Genomic DNA, 16,945 nt, shown 5'->3' on the forward strand with positions numbered 1-16,945 from the left:
CCCTTGATGCATTTAGTAATTGCACAAGGAACAGAAATTATATGCACACTGTAAATAAGTATATGTAAACCATGTGACCCACAGGGCGGAGCCATATTTGACCCTTGGGGAATAATTTGAATAATCTTAGTAGAGGATCACTAGATGATGTCATATACAAAATATCAAAGCCCTAGGCCCTGTGGTTTTGGACAAGAGGTTTTTCAAAGTTTTTTCCTATATAAGGCTATATAAACCATGTGACCCTAGGGGTGGGGCCATATTTGACCCCAGGGAAATAATCTGAACAATCTTGGTAGAGGACCACTAGATTTTGCTACATACCAAATATCAAAGCCCTAGGCCCTATGGTTTTGGACAAGAAGATCAGAAACCATTTAACTGTTCCTGGCCAATGTGACCTTGACCTTTGACCTAATGACCTCAAAATCAATAGGGGTCACCTGCTGGTCATGACCAACCTCCCTATCAACTTTCGTGATCCTAGGCCTAAGCGTTCTTGAGTTATCATCCGGAAACTGTTTTACTGTTCAGGGTCACTGTGACCTTGACCTTTAACATACTGACCTCAAAATCAATAGAGGTCATCTGCTGGTCATGGCCAACCTAACTATCAATTTTCCTGACACTAGGCCCAAGTGTTCTTGAGTTATTGCCTGGAAACCATTTTACTGTTCCTGGTCACTGTGACCTTGACCTTTGACATACTGACCTCAAAATCAATAGGGGTCACCTGCTGGTCATGACCAACCTCCCTATCAACTTTCGTGATCCTAGGCCTAAGCGTTCTTGAGTTATCATCCGGAAACTGTTTTACTGTTCAGGGTCACTGTGACCTTGACCTTTAACATACTGACCTCAAAATCAATAGGGGTCATCTGCTGGTCATGATCAACCTCCCTATCAACTTTCATGATCCTAGGCCCAAGTGTTCTTGAGTTATCATCCGGAAACCGTTTTACTATTCAGGGTCACTGTGACCTTGACCTTTGACATACAGACCTCAAAATCAATAGGGGTCATCTACTGGTGATGACCAACCTCCCTATCAACTTTCATGATCCTAGGCCAAAGCGTTCTTGAGTTATCATCCGGAAACGGATAGGTCTACATTCCGACCGACCGACCGACCGACAGACCGACCGACATCTGCAAAACAATATACCCCTCCTTTTTCAAAGGGGGGCATAATAATCTTGTGTTGTTACTTTCAAATCAAACTGCTTAAATAATCTGACTAAAGTACATGACCTTCCATAAAGTATGAATAGCGTTTATAGGAATATGATTCTAATAAGATTGACAGAGAACAGATTGTTCACGGTTGAAAAAGTGATATTAATATGCATGAGGAAAAAACTGATTTTATATAACACATTACACATTACATATTTTAAATTTTTGTTAACCAGCAATGTAACAAGAAACTACTTTTGAACAAGAGGGCCCTACCGTATATCACTTATCTGAGTTTCAGAGCTTAAAACTGGTTAGACAATCTGCAACATTTTACCAGTATCTAACACTTATTTTCACTTACTAATATAACTTTTCAGTGTTACATATACATTCTATGCCAAACTTAAAGGAAATGAACAAAATGAAAAATTTCACATCTAATATGGGCAGCTGTGAAGTAAAAACATGCGTTATGGGAAACATTTCACAAAGATTATAATGTTAATACAATGTTTCATTTTCCCCCCTCAATAAACCAGAACTGAGGCGACATCATGCTCAATTATTTTGATGATACTGGATAGCGAAATAGGGCATGAGCTACCACTGGATTAATTAATAACTATGTAAAATAGGGGGCATAATTCATGAAACATTTGTGCCAGAGTTATGGATCTTGTGTAGTTTCAAACAGATGATATGGACCAACTGATTCAGGTCAGGTTTGAACAAAAGCCATCACAGAGACGGAGTGTATGGGCACAAAAAATGTATGTTCGAAGTCTAGGTAAACGGGGAGTAAAATTCATGAAATAATGGTGCTAGATTATCTCACTAAGGGTGAGGATATGATTCATCAGTCATCTGTTTGAATTTTGAAGCAACTCCTTTGAGTAACGACAATTCAGGGCTTTTTTTAGGAGCTTGGGAAGACGCTGGGTGCTGGTCAAATGGGGAAAAATCACGTAAAAGAGGCCAATTTGGGGAAAATTCACAATATTATATGCATCATGTAATACTGCTTTTACACTGTACATTAATTAGTCATTAGATTTTTTTAAAGCAATTCTTATTTTAAGTTATCCTATTTCAGGGATCGAATTTAACTTTTTTTCCCACTAGCAATTTTTTGCTAGTGCCATTTTTTCCACTAGTAACATGGTGGGTTCCACTTGCAATTACTTAAAGGCTGTTTTACGTGCAAAATTTATTAAGTTGTTGTTTGGTTTCATATAAAAGTTAAATGTACAGCTCCGTTTCCAACTTTTTCACTGTTCGAACAGGCCGGGACTTTCTGGTTTCTGTAGTACGAATCAAAGTACACGATGATTCTTTGGACTTCTGGCTGGACTTGGAAGTTTTAAGTTCTTTCAGGTCACTGCCCGTAATGTCGCTAACATTTTAGGTATCCCTTAATTTTCCTCTCCATTTTCGCAGTTGCGAATCACCGACCAAAACGAAAACAAATATCGCCTAGACGCTTACTTAGATATCCGATAATTTATATTTGTAACAGCGACAAGCGTCTACAAGCGGTCACGTGATTATCGGTAAAATAACTATCCCAAAGGCGCTTTTAAAGAGCAAAGGACAGTTTCAGCGAATTCGTCGATTTTCAAATGTGATCGTGAAAATATACGAGTGCCATGATTTCCTACTCATATTTTTTTTATTCTTACTCGAATTTCGCGAGTTAGCGACCACTAAATTCGATCCCTGATTAAACTGGAGATTGGGGAAAATTAATTTTTGGGGGAAAATTTTCTGAGGGGAAGACGCCAAATTATAAAGTGATATTGCATCAAAACTTTAACCAGGAATCTAGACACAGACGCCAACTTTTTTAAATGGTATATTAAGGAATTTTTTACCTGAAATTTGGGGAAAAAAGATGTGAGCAAACAATGGTTATTATATAATTGGCAAAAAACACACCTTTCGTGTTTTTGGATTCTTACTTTCACCACATATTTTGATGAGAAACAAAATGACATTTAACATGTTTAAAACTAAAGATCGTTTTTCATGAAAAACGCACATCTCCCACCACTTACCATGCAGAAACTGTTAAATGCCACAAATTAAGGGTTATAAATCCACAGAAAATCACTGAATCATAACATTTCAACAATATACACTTGTAAGTGGGCTTGGCAGGGGTAATTCCTGTGAAGTTTGATGTAAATCTGCCCTACTATAAAAGAGAACAGGCTAAAACATAATAAAATTTGATGAATCAAGGTCCATAATTGTGCTAAAAACACTGATGGGAACATACTCATAATATGCACAACTTTGTGACATACATACAGACAAACGGACAGACTGACAAAGACAGACGGATAGCATTAAATCAATACATCTCCCCCATTACATTGGGGAGACATAATTACTTCCATTCAGAAGTAGATTTTTCAAAATAAATGTCAAAATCTAGCATCAAACATGACCTGCAAAATTGATCTCACTTTGTCAATGTGGGCACTGCAAGCTGACGCAGCAAGTTCCAGACAAGCTACAGTTTTGCATGATCCAGTCAGTTTCAAGGCAGCTAAGCTAGCACTACTGCTCCGGATGTCTACCAACTGACAATATTCCTTGGCTTTTCTGAAAATTTAAATCATACAAGGTAGAAGAAATAAAGAACAGATATGACATTGTGTCAATTAGCCTATTTAGACACTCACTGGATATTTAGCCATAATTATTTTGTAAGAAATGAGTTTTGAGATTTGCAGACAGTAGAAAAACACTTTGTTACCTTATAAAACATCTTGTCCGACACCTTTATTGTGAACAAGTGCTAGATATAAACTGTCTCAATTGTTCTATCATCGCTATTTGTGTTGAAATGCTTGGAGTAAGTCGATCATCTTTACTTTTTATTGCATTTAAAGTAAAATGGTAGTTTTTTATAACATGTTGAATTTGTAACGAAACCTAGCTATTCAATGTTTGAGACATATGATCAGTGTGTTTTAAAAAAGACTAAAAATATTGGCAGGTGCAGAGAGGGGAATGGGCTATTCCAGAAATTCTGAAAATATCCAACCCCCTTTGAAGAATTTATTTTTTTATTTGGGTTTTACAGCGCTCCAACACAGTATAGGTTATATGGCACCAAAAAGGACTACAAATTTTGGTTTCATATCTCATTTACATCGAAATAAAGACATGCGGTATGGAATCAAAATTTGCATACCTGCTGGAATCACAGAGTTACAGCAAAACCAAGTGTTAAGACCCTATTAGTCGCCTCTTACGATCATGCAAGGGTAAGGCAGTGGTTCCAATTCTTTTCATACACAGATCGTCCCAGAACCTCATGGGGCAGAAAAATACCCCCATCCCCTTCCTCAAGAATACCCCCATTTGGTCCTGTCAGAATTTATACCCCTCACCTCCCAACACACACACACACATTTAGCTAAAAAATTTCAGCTCAGGGATGTTTATATGCTGTTATGGATCTCTGAGCTGAAACTAATTCCATACTGAAACCAAACTGGAATCGTGCCAGAAGTCCGTCACGCTATAACTTCATCAAATGAAATGCAATGGACTCACCTTTTACTTTAAAGTATTTCTAATCCATTTTTCTTTTGATCAGGCATAAAATAATCCATGCAACGTAATTTGAAAACAAGCTATACACACAAGTTTCACCTGTCTGCAATATTTTGTCCGCCATTCCATTGCAGTTGTCACCTGATCAGGGTACTCTTCATTTTGAAAACAAATAGGTGACCAGGTGGTATAGAATCATTTACTGACCGTTTTTGAGAATTTAAACCTTATGAGGTATTTTTATGAATTTTATCGAAAATAGTTATGTTTATGATTAAACTAAATTCATAAATGGGTAAAAGTTTGATCTTGAATTTCAAAAATAACCATGTGCTCTGAACTGTTGCATGATGTAATCAGTTTCTCACGAGAGACTGTGCAAGATGTTGCAGTTTGATACTGGTTAGTTAACTAAATGGGGTTTCGCCATAACTTAATGGATGGGACCATCAGAAAATAAATACAGTGTCACTTCAGTTGTGGTAACCAGAACTCAAGGGCGAAGGAGCTGGGGCGGCATTGAAAAGACTAGAAAATATAATTAAGAGTAAATACAGCAGTTGTCAATTTATCATGAAGTGCATCGGTGGCTGATATGTACACAACATCTTGTCATATCGGTGGCACCTGGTGACAGGGTATTGTACAAAATCGATAAAGGTCGCTGTATTTCCACGCCCTTCAGACTCGGAATATAGGCGATACGTTAATTAATGAAAGTCAATCATATTTAATTGCTTACTGCCAAACAGATTATAGGCACTTGCAATTAATGTTGTGTCTCGAATTCTGCCTAAAAGGGTAGCTTCTACATAAAAATGGAAAATACATTAATAATGCCATTTAATGACTAAAATGCCATGACTGAATTACACCTTTAAGACGGGGTATTGTGCTCAATACCCTACTTAGACATCACTGTTTCTACCCTGGCAAGACACTGTCCGTATCTAACATCTGTAAATAGGGGTGAAAACTAAAAAAAAAACAAGTATGTTCAGCCTAAGAAGTCACCAGGTTGCAACATTTACTCTATGCAATTTTTCCCGGGGCCACCCCGGACCCCGTTCATGCAAGGGGGATACCATCTCCCAAACCCACCGCCTCTGCCGCCACAACAGGTCTAGGAAAGTGGTATATTTACAGATTATCTGTAAATTTTCAGGTAATTTTACAGATTTTTCGATCTATAAATTTACAGATCAAATGTTTGAAAACTGCTAAAATCATACTTGGGATTCAAAATCGCAGCTTGAAATTAGTTGATTTACTTATGGTACGCATAAATAGGGGTCAATTGTAACTTTCAGTCATTTCTGATGACTTTGTTTTTTTTTAGAAAATGCCAAAATTCAGTCAATAACTAGAGATGCTTTTGAGAAAAGCGCATGTCTCCCACAACTGCCCCTATGAAAAATGTTAGTTTCTCTAGATGTTTTAGATGAGTGGATCCAATTAGATGGTCTGGATGAGTGGATCCAATCAGTAATTCAAGGGCCATAAATCAAAAGTGCCTGGGCGGATTTGGCTAGTTATCGAACTTGGGTAAGATCTTATGGCCAAACACATTTTGTTCAAGTTTGGTGAAGATCGGATGAGAAATGTTCGACTTAGAGAGCGGACATGAGTAAAAAGGCCAATTTTTTCGGAAATTCAAGGGCCGTAACTCTAAAATGCCTGGACCGATTTGGCTAGTTATCGAACTTGGCCGAGGTCTCATGGTCAAACACATTTTATTCAAGTTTGATGAAGATCGGATGAGAAATGTTCGACTTAGAGTGCGGACAAGAGTAAAAAGGCCGATTTTTCGATAATTCAAGGGCCGTAACTCCAAAATGCCTGGACCGATTTGGCTAGTTATCGAACTTGGCCGAGGTCTCATGGTCAAACACATTTTGTTCAAGTTTGGTGAAGATCGGATGAGAAATGTTTGATTAAGAGTGCGGACATGAGTAAAATGGTCAGTTTTTCGATAATTCAAGGGCCGTAACTCCTAAATGCCTGGATCGATGTGGCTAGTTATCGAACTTGGCCGAGGTATCATGGTCAAACACATTTTGTTCAAGTTTGGTGAAGATTGGATGAGAAATATTCGAATTAGAGGGCGGACAAGAGTAAAAGGACCGATTTTTGGTAATTCAAGGGCCATAACTCCAAGACGACTGGACCGATTTGGCTAGTTATCGAACTTGGCCGAGGGCTTATGGTCAAACACATTTTGTTCAAGTTTGGTGAAAATCGGATAAGAAATGTTCGACTTAGAGTGCGGACAAGCTTTGTGACAGACACACACACAGACACACAGACAGACAGACTGGAGTAAATCAATATGTCTCCCACACCACTGTGTGGTGGGAGACATAAAAATGGCTGGAACTCACAAATGATGTTAATTTGTGCATACTGTAAATAAACCAATTAATATCAAGCTGCGGTTTTGGGATTAAATGTAATTTTATCAATGTCCATACACCCAATCTGTAAATTTACAGATCAAAAATCTGTATATTTACAGGTTATACAGATATGGCCAGTAACCATTGATTTGTACCTTAACATCAAATTCGTGCCCAAACAAACGGAAGGAACGGTGCCTCGCGAGACCGCTGCGCGTGTCCAAGTACTTAATATCAAGTTTCGCAACAAGTTTTTTGCTCGTCACATCAACCATCAAAATGCGCAATAAGCAGGTAAAATACTACTATTACAACAATATCCTAGAACCTGAACCCTTTAATCTGTTTAATTCTGTCTAATAACAGCCCATAAATCTTAATTTTGTGTAAAATTTGTTGTTGTTGTTGTTCTAGTTCTAGTTCGCTATCGTGTAGCTGTTAACTCTAGTGCGAATGTGTTGCCACATCATTGTCATCCTTGGTACTTTTTAAACTCATGTGCTTAAACTCATTTGCTTATTTAATTATATGTCAATATTGGGAAGAAGTTTATTCTGATTCGCTGCTGAAGTGACCAGAATTTTGAATATATTGGCTGAAAACTTCTATTAATTCTCTCCTTGCCTCAACCCTGATATCAGCCAGTTCTCCTACTAGGGTGGCCATTGATATATTTCCACAACTAATATTTTCTCTATGTAGTATTGCCTCTATGTCCCTTTCAAGTGTCTCTCTTTGTTTTGTGAATCTGGCACAATGGAACATGTAATGTTGTGCTGTTTGTGGAACTTTGCATTGGCAGCACATTGCTGATTTTGTTGAATCAATTTTTGACCAGTGTGCATTTAATCTTGTGTGTCCACTTAATAGCTGATTGATTAGGCCTAAATTAAAATTAAGTTTGTTTGACCTTTACCGACCCAGTAGTTTTACAGTGGGTAGGTAGGTAGGTAAATAATTTTATTATATTTTAGTTTTTTAAATGTTTGTTGTCTCAGTAATAAAGTCTATTTATTAATAGCTATTGCTTGTAGATAATCTCTGAAGATGCTCTGTTAAATGTATGCTTGCAATATATAAACCCCTAGCCCTATTCATGCACACACAATATGGGCACAGACTTAATTTGCACATAAGGCAAAGTTCACCAGGTCTTTGAGTATCTTTCATGTCTACACTTTTTCTTTATATATATATCAAGTGTTTTCATGATTGTTTTCTCTACATCTGCGCTTAAATGTACAAGCCCCATGTGGTTCTGGGACGATCTGTATGAAAAGAATTGGAACCACTGCCTTACCCTTGCATGATCGTAAGAGGCGACTAATAGGGTCTTAACACTTTGTTTTGCAGTAACTCTGTGATTCCAGCAGGTATGCAAATTTTGATTCCATACCTCATGTTTTTATTTCGATGTAAATGAGATGTGGAATCAAAATTTGTAGTCCTGTTTGGCGCCATATAACCTATACTGTGTTGGTCACTTGGTGCACCGTAAAACCCAAATTAAATAAATTAATTAAAAGTACAAAACAATATAGTCGCGAAAATACGCGATATTTGGCATCTAAACACACTATTGAATTACAGCTTATTTTCAACAAGTGTTTGATGCTTAATTCAATAGATAGTAACTTTTTATGAGTTTTAGAAGGTTTTTACAGTGGTTATGGCAGTATGCAAGCAAAAGTGATGCTTTTTTAGCTTCACGCTACTTGCACGTATTGGTCATGTTACTAAGAACAGAAACAAGACTGGGTTTTCCGACATCAGACATTTATTATGCCATTGTCCTGGGAAAAGAAGTATAATATTTTTATAGCTCTTTGTTCTGGCATAACAAAATTAAAATATTTAAACTATCTAGCCTGTAATATTTCAACACATTTACGCTCTTGTCAATTTCTTGAAATTCAAAAACTGAGATTTTCTCACTTCGAACAAATGCATTTCAAAATGATATCTGATTAAAGACATTTTGAAATCAACAATTAAGTCAGTTTATAATATATTTTCACAGATAATTAAATTTCCCACCACTCGCCTGTCAATTGCCGCAATACTGTCACTGTTACGAAAGCAGTATTATGTACAAGCAAATTTCAAATATAATTTAACACATAGTAGACAAATAATATTCTCATGCACACTATGTTTCCTTTGTAATCAATCATATTTGTTCTTCTTAAATTTTCTTTTCACAGCAGACATTTTTTTTCACTGTATTTTTGTAATCTCCACCATCTAGTTGCTCTCCATAATGACTGCATCGATAGTATTAATAATCAAAGTCTAGCCCCTACCGTATTTTCCAAAAGTGTTAGGACTAGTTATTTTCACTTTCTCAAGACATATTTCCCGAAAAATGATTATTTTGTAAAGTGTCCTAAAAATATAGACACAATAATCATAATCCACCCAATGTTGAAAGCGAAATAAAAAGCGTAAACGATTATCGGTAATTATTCTGTTGATAAACTTAGTCATTGTCCTTGTTTTCATCATCAATTAACACCTCCTTCAAAGAGCTAAAAGAAGTGTGTCGGTATCATGGCATCTAAGTGGAGATCAAAGCGGTATAGTTGCCCGAGACTGTCATGGAATTACGTCATGTTTTCGCGCCATATGACACATCACTGTTTGATCGTACCGCCTCGGTTCTTTAAATTAATCAATAAAAAAGTTTCTTCTTTAATTTGTTAAAGCGAATTCAATATCCTGTATAAATTGACAGATAAATGTGTCAAACGATAATTGTGGATATCCTACCTCTGTGAGCTAGTTTGCCGCACTGACATAAATCTGTTTGCCAAAAATCGTTTTACGCCATGTATTTAAATTGCTGACGCTTTTTCATTATTTAAGATTTTTTTATTTTGTTTTTAGCTCACCTGAGCAATGCTCAGGTGAGTTTTTCTGATCACTCGATGTCCGGCGTCTGTCTGTCTGTCCGTCAACATTTCGCTTGTGTATGCGATAGAGGCTGTATTTTTCAACTGATCTTCATCAAGTTTGGTCAGAATGATTACCTTGATGAAATCTAGGCCGAGTTCGAAAATGGGTCATCTGGGGTCAAAAACTAGGTCACCAGGTCCAATCAAAGAAAAACCTTGTGTATGCGATAGAGGCTGTATTTTTCAATTAATCTTCATGAATTTTGGTCAGAATGATTACCCAGATGAAATCTAGGCAGAGTTCGAAAATGGGTCATCTTGGGTCTAAAACTAGGTCACTAGGTCAAATCAAAGAAAAACTTTGTGTATGCGATAGATGCTGTATTTTTCAAGTAATCTTCATGAATTTTGGTCAGAATGATAACCTTGATGAAATCTAGGCCGAGTTCGAAAATGGGTCATCTGGGGTCAAAAACTAGGTCACTAGGTCAAATTAAAGAAAAACCTTGTGTATGCAGTAGAGGCTGTATTTTTCAATTGATCTTTATGAAATTTGGTCAGAATTATTGCCTTGATAAAATCTAGGTCAGCTTCGAATAAATGGTTCATACAGAATATCAGAGACAAAATTCAAGTACTTTTCAAGGACATTTTACAATTTTTCAAGGACTATTTTTTTCAAAACTGTGACCTAATCTGAACAACTTTAACTGAGTTCTATTGTGTTCAGCATGTAATGCAAAAATAAAACAACCATCACTGGTCACACCTTTGAAAATGACATAATTGGATTGTTAGATTGATGTGATTCACTATTTTGCTAATGTTTAATGCTTTTCTTGTGACTTTTTAGCGCACTCTCTCCAACTGATGATACGTCAAGAATTCTGCCACAAGACGTACAAATACACCTTGTTCGGTCTGCTTTATAGGGCTTCAGCCACTGTTTATATTCGTCCTTTGTCTCCCACTTACTTGAGTAAACACGTTTATTTTTCTTACTCATTTTAATTCACTGGAAACACTCGCAAACAACAAAAAATTGCGAGTTATTCACTGTGTTTTTTAAAAACGGAAACGGAAATATACAAACGGTGATACAGTAGAAATAGCACTCTGTGTAAATATCGATAAAATGTGGCCGTAGACCACTACCATAGCATACGGGGAAATCAATGAGTGACCCGATCCGGCAATTTCAAGAATTATCTTCATTTTGTCAGATTTATTTTAAGCCTTATTCTTTTTGCAAAGCAAAGTTACGGACAGAATGTTTTCAAGGAGTGAAAGGTCAAATTCAAGCAGTTTTTTTTTCAAAATTCAGGTACTTTTCCAGGTTTTGTAAGGTTTTTGTCATTTTCAAGGAGTTTTCAAGGACTACCATCGAATTCAAGGACTTTTCAAGGCCTGTGCGAACCCTGGAATATGGGTCATCTGGGGTCAAAAAGTAGGTCATTAGGTCAAATCAAAGAAAAACCTTGTGTATGCGATAGAGGCTATATTTTCCAATTGATCTTCATGAAATTCAGTCAGATTGATTGCCTTGATAAAATCTTGGTCAAGTTTGAATATGGGTCATCTTGGGTCAAAATTAGGTCACTAGGTCAAATCAAAGAAAAACCTTGTGTATGCAATAGAGGCTGTATTTTTCAATTAATCTTCATGAATTTTGGTCAGAATGATTACCCTGATGAAATCTAGGCAGAGTTCGAAAATGGGTCATCTTGGATCAAAAACTAGGTCACTAGGTCAAATCAAAGAAAAACTTTGTGTATGCGATAGATGCTGTATTTTTCAAGTAATCTTCATGAATTTTGGTCAGAATGATAACCTTGATGAAATCTAGGCCGAGTTCGAAAATGGGTCATCTGGGGTCAAAAACTAGGTCACTAGTTCAAATCAAAGAAAAACCTTGTGTATGCAATAGAGGCTGTATTTTTCAATTGATCTTTATGAAATTTGGTCAGAATTATTGCCTTGATAAAATCTAGGTAGAGTTTGGTTATTGGTCATCTGTGGTCAAAAACTAGGTCACTAGGTCAAATCAAAGAAAAACCTTGTGTATATAATAGAGGCTGTATTTTTCAACTGATCTTTATGAAATTTGGTCAAAGTGATTTCCTTGATGAAATCTAGGTCAAGTTTGAATATGAGTCATCTGGGGTCAAAAACTAGGTCACTAGGTCAAATAAAAGAAATACTTGTGTTTGCTCCAATTTTAATGATACTTGGTCAGAATATTTTTTTCCATGCAATCACTAGGTCTATGTTTACACTGTTATGGTGTATTATGGTGTGTTTCTCAGGTGAGCGACCTACGGCCATCTTGGCCCTCTTGTTTGTACTTTCTGGTCAAAAGTCTGAACTTTATGCCCATAGAATTTATCATTTATTTACCCTTAGAAAGAAAGAAATAATTAAGATCGCACTGTTTGAAATTTTACAAAGAACTAAATTTAAATTTGACCGTTTTTATAGAATTTTGCCTACATTCCTGTCGATATCTTATTAAACTCGTTATAGAATTCAAACTATATTACTTCTTAAGCGGTGCTAAAAATATTGATGCGATAATAACAAAAAATGAATGCACTACGCGGGTTTTTTGTGTATGTGTAAACAAAAGTAACGTCGAGCGATGGAAATTAGATATTACGATAGGTCGCACGTGCTCGTGGAATGGAAAATTATCAGCATGACGTTTTGGTATACTTTACGTTTCGAGGGTAAATAAGATTTGTAAAATTATGTCCTTTTGTCAGATTGCTTTCCGGTTATAAGTGGTTTGATTGTCGTCTGCATCCTATGGCCTTAGGCAACGTTATCGGTAAAGTTGACACGTTTTCGGAATACACGAGATAATAAACAGTCCGCTTTATCGATTTTCTACTAGCTGACCGCGGGTTACTTTCTCACTTGCCATAATTATTTATGCATTTGTTAAATAAAATAATCGCCAGTTTCAAGCACCAAAATCAGTTTTTCCCTCTGATAAGAAAATAAAAATAATTTTTTTCTCTGGAATGCAATAAAATTATTTGAGTCGGGGCAATTTTATCGGGTCGGTAGGTAAAGGTCAAACAAACTTAATTTTATTTTAAGCCTTATACAAAAAGTTTCCCTGTTTTCCTCTCCCACCAAAGACCTAACTCCTGCTTGCTGGTAAACTTCTTGAATATTTTCAACATTTTCTGACAGGCTGTACTTCTTGTTCCATTTTTCTTTTATTTTTTCTTTCATAATTTTGACTACTTCCCTTGCATCTCTCTTCTCTGTGGTCTCCTCAGTATCTGATGTACACATTTCAGATGCAGCTGCTTTTGCCTGGGAATCTGCCAATTCATTTCCTGTAAGTTCTTTATGGCCTGGGATCCAGTGAATTTCTATTTCATATTTTCTGTCTTGTAGGTTTACCAAATATTTCTTGATTGTGATGATGTTTTCTATCATTTTTGTTGGTACTTCTTTACAGAACACTGATGTTATTGCTGCCTGACAGTCTGTAAATATATGTATCTTTTTAGCAGTTGGACTTGTTACTTCAGTCAAGAATTCCAGAGCAATTTCAATACCAACAATTTCCCCAGAAAAGTTATTTCCCCTTTTGCTCACTGACCTTTTTAATAAAACTGGGATAGAGTCATAGCCATTTAAGTATACTGCGGCTCTGGCTCCAGTTGGACCAGGGTTCCCAATGGCAGATCCATCTGTGAATGCTAATATGCAGTTATCTTTACAAGTGCCTAAAATGTCTTTTATATTTGATACCTGAATATCCTTTTGAGTTATGAAAGGATTCTGTGTGGACATACTCTTTGGTCCTGGATAACCCCAAGATGCTCTTTGCTATACTGGAATTCCTGTTCAATTTTTCTAACTTGATGTCTTCTCTTACTTCATTGAATCTACTGATCATTAACTGGAATGTTTTTGGTCTGCCTTTCGAGTTCTGACATTCTGACATCCATGTATTAAATTCTTTTTTTAGAGGGTCTGTCTCTCTTTTTTCTGCTATTCTTACTAATTCCTGACACTGTTGCAATTTCATATGAAGTTCCATTGGGGTGCAATTAGTAAGAATTTCTAAAGTGTCTGTACTGGTAGTTGAAACACATCCAGTTGCTTTTAGCATTGCACTTCTTTGTACCCCATTGAATTGTCTGTAGTAGCTGTCATTTAAAGTTATAATTTACATTCTTCTGCATTTTGACAACACGGAGACGCTTGACACACTCAAGTCACGTGACATTTATCATTTAGTTACACTTACGTCAAAAAGTTGCGCTACGCATTTTATGATACAAATGCCAATTAAAATCCAATTATGGATTGAAGTCTCTTCAATGAAAATTCTTACCTGCTCTGAAATTTTCTTTCATTAAATTATGAGGGAAAGTTGCATGCCCTCAGATTAAGAAAAAACAAGAGCTGTCTCCATAGGATGACACATGCCCCCGATGGCACTTTGAATGAATAGTTATGGCCGATGTTAAGAGTTTAGGACCTTTGACCTACGGAGCTGGGTCTTGCGCGCGACAGGTCGTCTTACTGTGTCACACATTCATGCATAGTTATTTTAAAATCCATGCATGAATGACAAAGATATGGACCGGACATGCCCATCAATGCACTATCATGAAAAATGACCTTTAACGTCTAAGTGTGACCTTGACCTTTGAGCTAGGGACCCGGGTCTTGCGTGGGACACGTCGTCTTACTGTGGTACACATTCATGCCAAGTTATTTGAAAATCCATCCATCGATGACAAAGATATGGACCGGACACGCCCATCAATGCACTATCCTTTAACGTCTAAGTGTGACCTTGACCTTTGAGCTACGGACCTGGGTCTTGCGCGCGACATGTCGTTTTACTGTGGTACACATTCATGCCAAGTTATTTGAAAATCCATCCATCTTTGACAAAGATATGGACCGGACAAGCCCATCAATGCACTATCCTTTAATGTCTAAGTGTGACCTTGACCTTTGAGCTACGGACCTGGGTCTTGCGCGCAACACGTCGTCTTACTGTGGTACATATTCATGCCAAGTTATTTGAAAATCCATCCATCGATGACAAAGATATGGACCGGACACGCCCATCAATGCACTATCCTTTAACGTCTAAGTGTGACCTTGACCTTTGAGTTACGGACCTGGGTCTTGCGCGCGACACGTCGTCTTACTGTGGTACACATTCATGCCAAGTTATTTGAAAATCCATCCATCGATGACAAGATATGGACCAGACACGAAAATTGCGGACAGACTGACAGACGGTTCAAAAACTATATGCCTCCCTTCGGGGGCATAAAAAAATGACTATTATAACCCCCTAATATGATGATAAATAAAGGCCAGGCTTGACTACAGATCTATAAGTTTTATATCATTGCTTATTGATTGCCAATATGATAAATTTAATTCTTAATAATTCTTTCACTGTTCTAAGTTAACCAAAACAAGTATGAAAAAAATATTTTTTTGTAGGGTAAGTCAAAGAAAACAAGTGAATGAAGTATTGCCATGCAATACAAAGTCCCCTACTGGAAGGCACCTAATTTTTTCTACTGCAGTATAACATAATGAACTGATATCTGTCAATGATGTATAAACAATATTGTACTACATATATCACGGTGGCGATACCCTGGGTATGCAGGGGTGCAAAATGGCGGCGGAATCTCTCGATTCAGGTAACATTTTTCATTATTACTGTCTTAATACTTAACCAATTTTAACGAAATAAAGACGAGTGCCCGCTCATGAGAATACTACACCCTCGGCTATAAAGCTTGGGCTCCTGAGTTTCGTAGTTTTTGTGAAAAGTGCAACGGCGCATTCTGACGGAAAAAATGCAACTGCTATGTAGGGGGGCATTTTTATGAAAATGACTAAACCAGCTATCCCCGTGTGTTTCGAAAGACGGCTTGTAGGGCGGAACTCGGGCTTGACATGTTCCAAAGCTGTTGCAGAACTTTAGCAAGTGAAATCGCCAGTTTTCGGCAATTCCGTGCGATTGAAAGGAAATGCTATGTGGGGGAGGTGTTTTCATTATGTTATGTGGGGGTGCTTTTGACATGTGGGGGTGACTTAACTGGCTGCTAGAAACTTGAAACTTGATCACAATATGCTATGGCCTTTGGGGAGTGCATTTTCATACGACACCTTAGGTGTCATAAGGGGCCGGATCTATTATACTAAATTTGGCCATAACTTGTTTTTAATTAGTACTTGATCGATTTGGCTAATAATCAAATAACAACATTGTTGACAAGACGTTCAATTATATTCTTTAATATTTAACCATTTTATAACCATGCAACCCCAAGTTTTACGTGCAAAATAATTTGATTTTGAACGATCGGGCAGTTTGTCACTACCCACGGTATTATACGACAAAGATTGTCTTCATTTAACGGAGAAAATGCTTCACGACCTCGTTTACCTCTGGTGCAAATGTCATGTGAGAATAGTAAAATTTAATTTGAAATACAAATGCTGTTTCAATAAGACTAACCCCGACGTATGTTACTAAAAGTATATTATATCTGTTGGATTTTTTTGCGAATTTTGCGACCGGAGTTTATATCAGTTGATCGGCTGCATCTCCACAAGCAGGAACAGCAATGGTTACATTCATAAAAACTGTTTTAAAGAAATTGAGAAAAAATATTAAAGGTGGAATTAGAAGTTGTATTGTACTGAAATATAGTCATGACAGTTGAAACTTAAAATATTCTATGGTTCTAAATGGTGAAGCAGTTGTCTAAATAACGATTTTTAACATTTTCGATATCACTATCTTCCTCCTTATTTTAAAAAGAAACTGCACGTAAAACATATTTTTGAATAGAACCTTTCAGTTTGTTTTTTTTTCAGTTGCAAGAACCGTGTTGGCCCGTA

At 36.9% G+C, this 16,945-nt stretch overlaps 1 protein-coding gene across 1 annotated transcript in view; it reads right to left on the reverse strand.

The window, feature by feature from the left end:
• LOC123549226 (origin recognition complex subunit 6-like) overlaps nucleotides 1-16,945 on the reverse strand; it is a 49,222-nt gene that overhangs the window by 20,701 nt on the left and 11,576 nt on the right. Inside the window, exon 2 of the mRNA XM_045337142.2 lies at nucleotides 3,648-3,786. Coding sequence (XP_045193077.2) covers nucleotides 3,648-3,786 — 139 coding nt within the window. The remainder of the gene's footprint in view (nucleotides 1-3,647; nucleotides 3,787-16,945) is intronic.

This window comes from Mercenaria mercenaria, chromosome 6 (genome assembly GCF_021730395.1).
Source record: "Mercenaria mercenaria strain notata chromosome 6, MADL_Memer_1, whole genome shotgun sequence".
Lineage (NCBI taxonomy): Eukaryota > Metazoa > Mollusca > Bivalvia > Venerida > Veneridae > Mercenaria > Mercenaria mercenaria.